At 39.5% G+C, this 12077-nt stretch overlaps 1 protein-coding gene and 9 non-coding genes across 10 annotated transcripts; all 10 read left to right on the top strand.

The window, feature by feature from the left end:
- The first annotated feature begins 2036 nt into the window (after positions 1-2036).
- LOC129378205 (lymphocyte antigen 75-like) lies at positions 2037-4748 on the top strand. The gene is made up of 5 exons (XM_055058504.1): positions 2037-2109; positions 2204-2590; positions 2686-3039; positions 3845-3933; positions 4133-4748. Exons 1-5 carry the CDS (start codon positions 2073-2075, stop codon positions 4232-4234), a joined length of 969 nt encoding a protein of 322 aa, XP_054914479.1. The 5' UTR covers positions 2037-2072; the 3' UTR covers positions 4235-4748.
- A 3106-nt stretch (positions 4749-7854) lies between these two features.
- Positions 7855-7928, top strand: trnan-guu (transfer RNA asparagine (anticodon GUU)). Its single transcript has one exon. It is a non-coding gene; the product is annotated as a tRNA-Asn (tRNA).
- A 436-nt stretch (positions 7929-8364) lies between these two features.
- trnan-guu (transfer RNA asparagine (anticodon GUU)) lies at positions 8365-8438 on the top strand. The gene has a single exon. It is a non-coding gene; the product is annotated as a tRNA-Asn (tRNA).
- Positions 8439-8874: 436 nt separating this feature from the next.
- Positions 8875-8948, top strand: trnan-guu (transfer RNA asparagine (anticodon GUU)). The gene has a single exon. It is a non-coding gene; the product is annotated as a tRNA-Asn (tRNA).
- Positions 8949-9383: 435 nt separating this feature from the next.
- trnan-guu (transfer RNA asparagine (anticodon GUU)) lies at positions 9384-9457 on the top strand. The gene has a single exon. It is a non-coding gene; the product is annotated as a tRNA-Asn (tRNA).
- A 431-nt stretch (positions 9458-9888) lies between these two features.
- trnan-guu (transfer RNA asparagine (anticodon GUU)) lies at positions 9889-9961 on the top strand. Its single transcript has one exon. It is a non-coding gene; the product is annotated as a tRNA-Asn (tRNA).
- A 435-nt stretch (positions 9962-10396) lies between these two features.
- On the top strand, positions 10397-10470 carry trnan-guu (transfer RNA asparagine (anticodon GUU)). Its single transcript has one exon. It is a non-coding gene; the product is annotated as a tRNA-Asn (tRNA).
- Positions 10471-10894: 424 nt separating this feature from the next.
- On the top strand, positions 10895-10968 carry trnan-guu (transfer RNA asparagine (anticodon GUU)). Its single transcript has one exon. It is a non-coding gene; the product is annotated as a tRNA-Asn (tRNA).
- A 429-nt stretch (positions 10969-11397) lies between these two features.
- Positions 11398-11471, top strand: trnan-guu (transfer RNA asparagine (anticodon GUU)). Its single transcript has one exon. It is a non-coding gene; the product is annotated as a tRNA-Asn (tRNA).
- A 427-nt stretch (positions 11472-11898) lies between these two features.
- Positions 11899-11972, top strand: trnan-guu (transfer RNA asparagine (anticodon GUU)). Its single transcript has one exon. It is a non-coding gene; the product is annotated as a tRNA-Asn (tRNA).
- Positions 11973-12077: the final 105 nt, after the last annotated feature.

Genomic DNA, 12077 nt, shown 5'->3' with positions numbered 1-12077 from the left:
GAAGAGTAAAGTTGCATGTGTGACATCATATCCGTGAGATGGCTGTTGGTCCTGCAACAGTGATAACAGTGATCATTGTCATAGATCGGTAAGGTGACCAAGAAGTAATATTTAACGGTAGACTGTGATACGCCAATATAGATTCCCACGGATTGAGCGAACTTGAGGGACAGAGCTGTAATGTAGCACAAAACATCTTTAGAGCTGCAATCTTTTATCAAAGTCATGTTCCAACTACTTATTTCAAGTAGTGGTAGGAGCTGTCTGATAGCAGTTCACATGAGGTTGAGCTGAAATCTACAATGCAAAACAGAAACATCCAAATTCAAAGAGAAACAAAAACTGTCGAGAAGGTTAGATGGACTAATAACAAAGTGGGACAAAAATGAGTTTTGGTAAAATGCCAAACACTGGAAAAATATAATCTGTCTTCATTATAAATGAGTGTTTTATTCACTATCTGTCTTCAAAGTTTTGTGTGGTGTCCTCTTTTAACAGCCATTTACTTAGGAAACACACCCAGTCCGATCAGGTTGACAACTCCCTTGATTAAATTTGCCTACTGCGTGCTACAGACTTTGCATAAAAGCCTGTAGTGAACCACTGAACTAAAGTTTTCTCCTTTTTTTAGTCTACAGCTCCTTTCTTTAAAAAAATAATTATTTTCCTGTTCCATTCCATATACCAGTGCCAACAGAGAAGATAATCTATTGTTTCCCTCCACTCTGTTACTTGTTTGCAATATTTAGCACAGACTGGTTTAAACAAATCACACTAGTTTTAAAATGTCTTGTAGAAGCTGCATCTCCCAACTTTGGAAAACAGCAAATTGGAGAAAAGAACCAAAATCTTTAAGTATGAGAGGAAAATAAAATATAATGAGAACAATCACTGTCATGACTGATCAAAGTCTGTCTGTCAGATAAACTATCTTTTCACAATTAATCATTTTAAATGGGAAAACAGAGCAGGGGATTTCCGAATATTTTTCAGGATTAAGATCTTCGGATGAACAAAAACAATTACAAAAAAAAAATCTCTTATTTAAATTTAAATCTCTTATTCACTGTCTTTATATTTGATAATCAACCTATGTACTGATGAATTCATACGATTGAAAGAAATACCCAACAAGCCGAAGCATATAACAAAGATACTAAAGCTATTTTTAGTCTGATACTTTTGCTTCATACTTCAAAATTTAAAGTTTAAAACCGGAGGTGGCTGGATTTTATTGGAATATCTACAGAGGCTCATTTTCAGCATCACTCCAGTTGCAAATTTTGCCAATCCAAGTTTGTGGTGTTAAAGTGCTAACTGATCATTTGTGCAGTTACGTTGGCACAGCTGAAAATTGTTGCACTTAAAATTGGTCTTTATTTGGCTTGCTGAGTATCTGGAGCACTTTTGCGTTCAGTTTAATTAAAAATGGCCTGAAAAACAAGAAATTTGACTGAAACCTGTAAATCTAATCTTGATTGAATTTTATTGAAGCCAGTTTTGTCTGACAAAGCAATGACCCAAAGCTTGGCTCCAAAACATGCAAGAACTATTTAGGGAAGAAGCAGTCAGATGGTATTCTGTCTATAATGGACAGGCCGGCACAATCACCAGATCTCGACCCTGTTTAGCTTTAGTGGGATCAGTTTGAGGTGATATTTCCTCAGATTATCTCAACAAATTAGCAGCTTAACAGCCAAAGGACATTTTTTTTGGGTGACCCCAAATTTTTGAGTGGGGGTAGTGTGTCTGATCAAATTTGACTTGTAAATCCACATACCAGCAGCTACATAATGTAGTTAGATATATATCAGAAACTATAAAAGTGGCACTCGGTGTCACATTGACAGCTTGATTTGTCATTCACAATTGTGTTTGTTTTTAAGGAGAACAATTTGCTTGTGTAGCCTACAAACCTTGCAAATCTACTCAGCACATTAGAATACATCATTTACCTATCGTCAATCGTGACAACGAAGTTACCATGTTCTACTGATGAGACAAATATTCTTGTATCAAGAGACCACTTTCCAGAGACACTCGGCTACTGCAGTCCTCAGAGCTGCGTCACGATGGACAGGATCTTGCTGGGAGTCTTGGTTCTCTCAGGTCAGTGACGTAATGTTTCCAATCTGGTATTAAATGCTTTTAAACAAAGCAACACTGAAGGTCGAAAAACAATTAAATCTCTATTATGTTCCAGACCTGCTCATCCTCTCTTCCTGCCTCCGTCTTCAGCCCGTCTACCACTTTGTCAATCAATCTCTGAATTGGACTGAAGCTCAGTCCTACTGCAGACAGACCCACACTGACTTGGCATCCGTTCTAAGCTCAGAAGAAAAGAACCGATTCATGAGCACTCTTTCGTCCGCCGGTCATAGCGCTGACATCTGGATCGGTCTGTTCGATGAAATCGACTGGAGATGGTCCGACGGCTTCACGGGGAGCGGCGCCGACTACAGACACTGGGACACTTCTAGATATGAACCAACTTTCCACTACTCCGTTGAGTTCTGCGTGATGTTCACATACTATGGGGAGTGGTATGATGTCAGTTGCTCACAGAATCGCCCGTTTGTGTGCTACAAAGGTTAACAATATTATATATGACACATCCTTCTTAAAACTTTTTTATGAAATGCAGAACTTCTGCTCACCTTTGTCCTCTATTCCCTTTAACTGCAGGCTCGCAGTTGGTCCCTGAATTTGTGTTTGTGAATCTACCAACGAGCTGGTCCAGTGCTCAGACGTACTGCAGAAACAACTTCATAGACCTCGCTACCATAAAAAACGATGCAGACAACAAGCGTGTTCAGAACCAGTTGCCTGGTTCTTACTATCCATGGATTGGTTTATATAGAGATCCAAATTTTAACTGGTCTGACGGGAGCAGCGTCGAATTTACCAGCTGGGACTCTGTTATGAATCCGCTTGGCTCAAAGACAGTCATTTGTGGCGTTACATCTTCTGCAAGATCAGGAAATTGGAAGTTTTTGCCCTGTGAAACAAAATTACCTTTTGTCTGTTATGGCCCTCCTGGTGAGTGTTTTTCTTCTTTTCTTTCAGCTGAAAGGAGAATTTGAGGAAGAATTGGGGATAATTAGGATTTGTTTTGACCAGATTTTAGTCATTTAAGAACAATTATCTCTCTATGCTGAGTTCTGTCTTATACTTTCTAGTTAAAAAATGCCATTTATATGCTTTGAAAATTCATTATATTTAATCAGTTAATCACTCACCTAAATTATGCAGGTCAGCTTTTAGTGACAAAAACAGAGTTGTTTTTTCCATTTGGACTTTCTGCAAGTCAGTTTCAATATCTTGATCTAACCAGGGGTAATTAGGAATGTATTTACAATGCAGTAATGAAGTGAATGGCTTTATCATTTGTTTCTTATATCTGAATTGACATATACAGCAGCAATGCATAACTAAGTTAAAATACCATGTTTTCTCTCTGAGTTTGGACTGACTCCTTGATACGGGGGTTTGCAATTTAATATGGTTTCCTCTTCCTGGTGGGACACGCCTGGAAAGTCTCCAGGTTGCAAGGAGGCGTACTGATCAATGCCCTGATCATCTTAACTAAGACTTTTCAGTTTATAGAAGGCGGTTTTTACCCTAAATGTGAGGCCCAGTACCAGCCCCCCAATAAAGGAAGCTAATTTCTGCCTCTTCTATCCAGGATCTATTTTTTTTGAAAACGTGACACAGAAGTTCAGCTCATTTACTAAAGTGAAACTTACTTACATATCAATGCATTTTATACTCATTTATTAAGTTGTATAAACATGTTTTTGAAATGGACACTCAACCTATTGCTGTATTTCTTATTTCAAATCAGTAATGAAACAGACTGTGAAGATAAGACTTCGCACCGACAACTCCGTGGATCTGAATGACCCTGTTTTGAGGGAAAATATCCTGACAAAGGCAAGTTTGGAATGAAAATTATTTTACACCTCAGATGAGGCAAAATCTGATCTGTAAATGTTAAGATCTGTTTTATTTCTTTTTTTTTCTTTTTTTTTTTTTTTACAAACTAATATATCTCAGATTAGAGGAAAATCCAATCTGATCCAAAAATTGAGAAAACTGTACTTTTTAAAGGCCTTGAAATTTTGTCTTACAGCTCCAGAATCGACTGCAAGAGACCGGAGTGCGTGGATTCATCCTGAAGTGGACAAAAAAGCCTGATGGAAAAGTTTTCCAAAAGGAAATTAAACACATCTAGAGATGATATGCCGGTTGAAATAAATATAATATTGATCATTCTAAGTAAGTAAAATATTTGCTTCTATAAAAATCTATTATGGTAAGTGTGTGAAATACATCCAAATGATGTGACCACAATATATCCTTAATCTGCAAGTGTAAGCATCTTGAATAGTGTGGTGGTTGAATATTACATGAAGTAATGTTCTGTAGACTCTCCGGTTCGGTGCTCGACTGGTTTGAATCTTACTTAAAGAACAGCATTTCTTTGTTTCAATTGGAAATTTCTCATCAAAGAGGTCAAAGGTCACATGCAGGGTACTCCAAGGTTCAATCCTAGGACCCCTCTTATTCAATATTTATATTCTCCCATTAGCTCAGGTTATAACAGGAAACAATATTAGGTACCACAACTATGCGGATGATACTCAGCTCTACATTATGATGTCACCAGGTGACTCTGAACCCATCCAATCACTGAATAAATGTTTAGAACAGATAAATGTGTGGATGTGCCAAAACTTTTTCCAGCTGAACAGAAACAAAACTGAAGTCATTATTTTTGGACCTAAAGATCTAGAGTCAATGCACAGCTTCAGTTATTACAACTAAAACTAGCGATCAGCCCGAAACCTGGGAGTAGTGATGGACTCGGACTTGAACCTTGCGAACCACATAAAGATGATTACAAAGTCAGCCTTCTATCATCTGAAGAACATCTCCAGGATTAGATTAATATGTAACAATGTATTGTTTATTCTATGTTGCATGACTTTGTTTTTGTGCTCATGATGTAAAGCACTTTGAAATGCTTTGCTGGTGAAATGTGCTTTAGAAATAAAATTTGATTTGATTTGATTTTAGAAAGAATATTAGTTAATTAGTTAGTTAAGACCTGGAGCAGGAAAATACTTTTTTCTCAGCCTTCATGCTATGTTTTTAAATAAGCCAATAGCCGATAGTTATGCAAGCAACTATTTCATCTGTAACATGAAAAGTGAAACGAGTTTACATAGAAATGGAGGTGGTGGTGTGTTATTTATCGAGGTGTCCAAGTGCAAAAAAAATGCTTTTCTTGTCCTATTCTTAATATGTAGCTGTTGTGTTTATTGTTTTGTAAGAGGCTGTCTCCGTAGCAACAAGATACATTTCACTTTGTCACATGTCTCATATTTGAGTCATTTCCTTAGATGTTCCAAAATTATTAGAGGTGAATTTTTTTTTTTATAGTTTAAGCATCAAAAAAAACATACTGCAACAATTTTATAAATGCTGCTTATATTTCAACAAATGTGTTTTACAATGGACATTGTGTCTTGCTTGATATTTCTGCGTCCATGAAGCAGCGTTCATTGACTTGAATAAATGTACTTTTCTCTGCTCACAAGTTTTTTTCCCCCTGTATTTTACAGCTTCCAGGAAAGCTGCTATTGTTATAAAAATATATACATATATTAAAGTGCTATAATCTAAAAACTGCAGATGATGTCTCATTAAGATTCTGGGTAACATCTTTGTCAAATTATTTCTGGTTAATTACTGTATGCTAATTTAGTAGATGCTGGGTTAACATAATACCAATACTTTCTAATGCACAACATACACAACTCAGAATTGCGAAATACTATGTTATTCATGATTGAAAAGCAGACATACACAATTACATTATATCATTAATACATGACATATAATGCATAACTGAAATATCAATTCAGTGGGGACATTATGGGTGACATCAGTAGCACATACAAAAAAAAAAAAATGGGTCACGAAAAAACATGTACAACACAGTCTTTTTTAGAGGGTGGGGGTAAATAAATTTGTCTTCTTCTCAGTCCTTTTCCAGATAAATGCATTCCTCTGTACGTCTAAATACACCATTATGATAAAGAGAAAAATGTATCTATCCTCTTTTTGGAAAACGTTTGTTTTTCTAATTTCAAAACAAACCAGAAATGAAATGGTGGTTCTTTGAAAATGACAAATTTCTTACAGCAGATATTTATACAAAATATAAGCCTATTTTTTCAAAAGCTTATGTAGCTTCAGTTGCCCTGTAAAAACACAGACAAAAAGTGTTTCTACAAGTGTTTATTCATTCATTATTCATTGTTCATATATATATAAATATATAAGGGGAAAATATGACATTTAAAATTCCTAAAATGAATACAGTTATGCATTTGACTGCATGTTAATGTAGCTTAAACTATTTAGAAAAGATGTTAGTTGCTAGGATTGTGTTTGAGACTAATATTTCATTACAATCACTGTCAATCTGTGTTTCTAGACATGATAAATCCCATCAAAAATATTTCAGATATGGCATTTTCTAAAAATCAACTTGAAAACGTGTCATTGCTGGAGAACCACCTTGCAGCAGGGGGAGTACTTGGACCAAAAATCAGCTCCAGACTCTCTGGGAAAGATCCACTTCCCAGTTGCCTAACAGCATTCTGCACGCAGCCTGTTTCAAGACAAATAATGAAGCAAAACAATTAACTAGCAATGGAAGATGTGATAAATTCATTTAATTTTTTTATTATTGACTAGTAAATTGCTCCTAGACCTGTGTGTTTTACATCGAGACAAGTCATGGCGTGTTTGTTAGTATGGCTCATTCCAGGCACAGGGCAAAGCGCTTGAATCTGTTCAGAACTATGAAGGAGGGAGAAATAAGTTTAAACTGATTTTCTTTAAACTTTTGGTTACTAAAGTGTGACTTTCCCGTCTTTTGTCCTCACTGGCATCTTTATCAGATATGCTCAGGATCCCTTTCAGTTTTATGACTGTAACCCAGAACCAGAGAACCGATTTTCTGAATTATCATTTCAACTGTTTCTAAGACAGTGTTTCTCAACCTTTTTTTGGGCCAGAGCACCCTAATCCATTAGCCAGGACCCCTTCAAATGAGAAGAGCTGCTACTACTACTGTTGATACTGTGACTTGTGTTGCATCTGAATTTATCAATAAAAAATGATTTCTTTGAGCACATCAATGAAGGACAAACGGATTTATTACTTTCTTAGGAAACAAAAATGGCACAAGAATAAAAGCTATGTACTGCGCTTCAAGAGATTTAAATTTATTCTTTTAAAAAGCAGCCAAAATTGAATTTAAATTAGATACACCAAATTTCAGCCAATCAGAACAGCTAGAAATTTTAACTAACTATTATATTATATATATATATAAACTTTAACTAACTATTATAAGAAGAAACCAACCAGAAACAGCCAGTAAGCAATCATCCACGTTTCAAGTAAACAACAGCCCATCAGAGATGCCAAATAATGAACAAAATAATTGTAACGTAAAACAATCGGCGACTTAAGAACAGAGAACGGAGAAGGACTTTTACGCTCATTTTCAAAGAAAATTCATTTGAAAAACTAATGGGAACCCTGCGACTGGTGTCTTTCTGCCGGTTTCTATACTTCGGGTTGCAGATAAGTAAATTTCAGCCTAAATGTGTGGCATATCTAGTTCACATGCTGCCCCAGCGAGAGGTGCAAAAAAAGCTTGGTCTGAACTCTGTCTTTTGCCTCGGTTCTTGCATTAGATTTAACGAGCGAGGCTAAGCTATTGCGTCTGTGATGCCTCTATGCCAGGACCACCTGCAGCACTGCAGCACCTCCGTCTCTGTGGCGCAATCGGTTAGCGCATTCGGCTGTTAACTGAAAGGTTGGTGGTTCGAGCCCACCCAGGGACGTGCATGTTTACTACAGTGAAGTCAGTGGATGTTTCCAAGCTGATTATCCCTTTTAGTTGGACATTTTCCATTTATGCTCTCCGATTTTGAAAATTTCGCTTTTGAAAGGTTCGCTTCAGTACGGTTTCGCTGCATGGAAGAGACATTGACCAAAGGTAACTTTTGGAGCGCTTTATCTTTTGACCTTCAAACATTGGTAAGGACAGTATAGAAATCTAGTCTGTTTGGCAAGGAAAACATGGAAAACAGTGTTTGAGTTTGAAGCAATTCCCCATCATCTTACCACCGAACACTGTCTTACCACCGAACAGTGTCTTACCACCGAACACTGTCTTACCACCGAACACTGTCTTGCATTGGATTTGACAAGCGAGGCTAAGCTATTGCGCCTGTGATGCCTCTATGCCAGGACCACCTGCAGTACTGCAGCACCTCCGTCTCTGTGGCGCAATAGGTTAGCGCATTCGGCTGTTAACTGAAAGGTTGGTGGTTCAAGCCCACCCAGGGACGTGCATGTTTACACCAGAAAAGTCAGTGGATGTTTCCAAGCATATTATCTCTTTTAGTTGGACATTTTCCATTTATGCTCTCCGATTTTGAAAATTTCGCTTTTGAAAGGTTCGCTTCAGTATGGTTTCGCTGCATGGAAGAGACATAGACCAAAGGTAACTTTTGGAGCGCTTTATCTTTTGACCTTCAAACATTGGTAAGGACAGTATAGAAATCTAGTCTGTTTGGCAAGGAAAACATGGAAAACAGTGTTTGAGTTTGAAGCAATTCCCCATCATCTTACCACCGAACACTGTCTTACCACCGAACAGTGTCTTACCACCGAACACTGTCTTACCACCGAACACTGTCTTGCATTGGATTTGACGAGCGAGGCTAAGCTATTGCGCCTGTGATGCCTCTATGCCAGGACCACCTGCAGTACTGCAGCACCTCCGTCTCTGTGGCGCAATAGGTTAGCGCATTCGGCTGTTAACTGAAAGGTTGGTGGTTCAAGCCCACCCAGGGACGTGCATGTTTACACCAGAAAAGTCAGTGGATGTTTCCAAGCTTATTATCTCTTTTAGTTGGACATTTTCCATTTATGCTCTCCGATTTTGAAAATTTCGCTTTGAAAGGTTCGCTTCAGTATGGTTTCGCTGCATGGAAGAGACATAGACCAAAGGTAACTTTTGGAGCGCTTTATCTTTTGACCTTCAAACATTGGTAAGGACAGTATAGAAATCTAGTCTGTTTGGCAAGGAAAACATGGAAAACAGTGTTTGAGTTTGAAGCAATTCCCCATCATCTTACCACCGAACACTGTCTTACCACCGAACAGTGTCTTACCACCGAACACTGTCTTACCACCGAACACTGTCTTGCATTGGATTTGACGAGCGAGGCTAAGCTATTGCGCCTGTGATGCCTCTATGCCAGGACCACCTGCAGTACTGCAGCACCTCCGTCTCTGTGGCGCAATAGGTTAGCGCATTCGGCTGTTAACTGAAAGGTTGGTGGTTCAAGCCCACCCAGGGACGTGCATGTTTACACCAGAAAAGTCAGTGGATGTTTCCAAGCTTATTATCTCTTTAGTTGGACATTTTCCATTTATGCTCTCCGATTTGAAAATTTCGCTTTTGAAAGGTTCGCTTCAGTATGGTTTCGCTGCATGGAAGAGACATAGACCAAAGGTAACTTTTGGAGCGCTTTATCTTTTGACCTTCAACATTGGTAAGGACAGTATAGAAATCTAGTCTGTTTGGCAAGGAAACATGGAAAACAGTGTTTGAGTTTGAAGCAATTCCCATCATCTTACCACCGAACACTGTCTTACCACCGAACAGTGTCTTACCACCGAACACTGTCTTACCACCGAACACTGTCTTGCATTGGATTTGACGAGCGAGGCTAAGCTATTGCGTCTGTGATGCCTCTATGCCAGGACCACCTGCAGCACTGCAGCACCTCCGTCTCTGTGGCGCAATCGTTAGCGCATTCGGTTGTTAACTGAAAGGTTGGTGGTTCGAGCCCACCCAGGGACGTGCATGTTTACACCAGAAAAGTCAGTGGATGTTTCCAAGCTTATTATCTCTTTTAGTTGGACATTTTCCATTTATGCTCTCGATTTTGAAGAATTCGCTTTTGAAGAGATTCGCTTCAGAAACGGTTTCGCTGCACGGAAGAGACATTGACCAAAGGTAACTTCTGGTGCACTTTATGTTTTGACCTTCAAACTCTGGTAAGGACAGTAGAAATCTAGTCTGTTTGGCAAGGAAAACATGGAAAACAGTGTTTGAGTTTGAAGCAATTCCCCATCATCTTACCACCGAACACTGTCTTACCACCGAACAGTGTCTTACCACCGAAAACTGTCTTACCACCGAACACTGTCTTGCATTGGATTTGACAAGCGAGGCTAAGCTATTGCGCCTGTGATGCCTCTATGCCAGGACCACCTGCAGCACTGCAGCACCTCCGTCTCTGTGGCGCAATCGGTTAGCGCATTCGGTTGTTAACTGAAAGGTTGGTGGTTCGAGCCCACCCAGGGACGTGCATGTTTACACCAGCAAAGTCAGTGGATGTTTCCAAGCATATTATCTCTTTTAGTTGGACATTTTCCATTTATGCTCTCCGATTTTGAAGAATTCGCTTTTGAAAGATTCGCTTCAGAACGGTTCGCTGCACGGAAGAGACATTGACCAAGGTACTTCTGGTGCACTTTATGTTTTGACCTTCAAACTCTGGTAAGGACAGTATAGAAATCTAGTCTGTTTGGCAAGGAAAAACATGGAAACAGTGTTTGAGTTTGAAGCAATTCCCCATCATCTACCACCGAACACTGTCTTACCACCGAACACTGTCTTGCCACCGAACACTGTCTTACGACCGAACATTGTCTTGCATTGGATTTGACGAGCGAGGCTAAGCTATTGTGCCTGTGATGCCTCTATGCCAGGACCACCTGCTGCACCTCTGTCTCTGTGGCGCAATAGGTTAGAGCATTCGGCTGTTAACTGAAAGGTTGGTGGTTCGAGCCCACCCAGGGACGTGCATGTTTACTCCAGCAAAGTCAGTGGATGTTTCCAGGCTGATTATCCCTTTTAGTTGGATTTTCCATTTATGCTCTCCGATTTTGAAAATTCGTTTTGAAAGGTTCGCTTCAGTACGGTTTCGCTGCATGGAAGAGACATTGACCAAAGGTAACTTTTGGAGCGCTTTATCTTTTGACCTTCAAACATTGGTAAGGACAGTATAGAAATCTAGTCTGTTTGGCAAGGAAAACATGGAAAACAGTGTTTGAGTTTGAAGCAATTCCCCATCATCTTACCACCGAACACTGTCTTACCACCGAACAGTGTCTTACCACCGACTGTCTTACCACCGAACACTGTCTTGCATTGGATTTGACGAGCGAGGCTAAGCTATTGCGTCTGTGATGCCTCTATGCCAGGACCACCTGCAGCACTGCAGCACCTCCGTCTCTGTGGCGCAATCGGTTAGCGCATTCGGTTGTTAACTGAAAGGTTGGTGGTTCGAGCCCACCCAGGGACGTGCATGTTTACACCAGAAAAGTCAGTGGATGTTTCCAAGCTTATTATCTCTTTTAGTTGGACATTTTCCATTTATGCTCTCCGATTTTGAAGAATTCGCTTTTGAAAGATTCGCTTCAGAATGGTTTCGCTGCACGGAAGAGACATTGACCAAAGGTAACTTCTGGTGCACTTTATGTTTTGACCTTCAAACTCTGGTAAGGACAGTATAGAAATCTAGTCTGTTTGGCATGGAAAACAGTGTTTGAGTTTGAAGCAATTCCCCATCATCTTACCACCGAACACTGTCTTACCACCGAACAGTGTCTTACCACCGAAAACTGTCTTACCACCGAACACTGTCTTGCATTGGATTTGACAAGCGAGGCTAAGCTATTGCGCCTGTGATGCCTCTATGCCAGGACCACCTGCAGCACTGCAGCACCTCCGTCTCTGTGGCGCAATCGGTTAGCGCATTCGGTTGTTAACTGAAAGGTTGGTGGTTCGAGCCCACCCAGGGACGTGCATGTTTACACCAGAAAAGTCAGTGGATGTTTCCAAGCATATTATCTCTTTTAGTTGGACATTTTCCATTTATGCTCTCCGATTTTGAAGAATTCGCTTTTGA

The sequence above is a fragment of the Poeciliopsis prolifica genome, unplaced genomic scaffold, assembly GCF_027474105.1.
Source record: "Poeciliopsis prolifica strain line A6 unplaced genomic scaffold, Auburn_PproV2 SCAFFOLD051, whole genome shotgun sequence".
Lineage (NCBI taxonomy): Eukaryota > Metazoa > Chordata > Actinopteri > Cyprinodontiformes > Poeciliidae > Poeciliopsis > Poeciliopsis prolifica.
The sequence above is the reverse complement of the archived record's forward strand: the minus strand, read 5'-3'. Positions and strand labels throughout refer to the sequence as shown.

Coding starts and splice junctions, on each gene's coding strand:
- LOC129378205 (XM_055058504.1), top strand. CDS start 2,073: ATGGACAGGATCTTGCTGGGAGTCTTGGTTCTCTCAG. Junction 3,040..3,844: donor TGTCTGTTATGGCCCTCCTG/GTGAGTGTTTTT, acceptor ATTTCAAATCAG/TAATGAAACAGACTGTGAAG. Junction 3,934..4,132: donor GGGAAAATATCCTGACAAAG/GCAAGTTTGGAA, acceptor TTTGTCTTACAG/CTCCAGAATCGACTGCAAGA.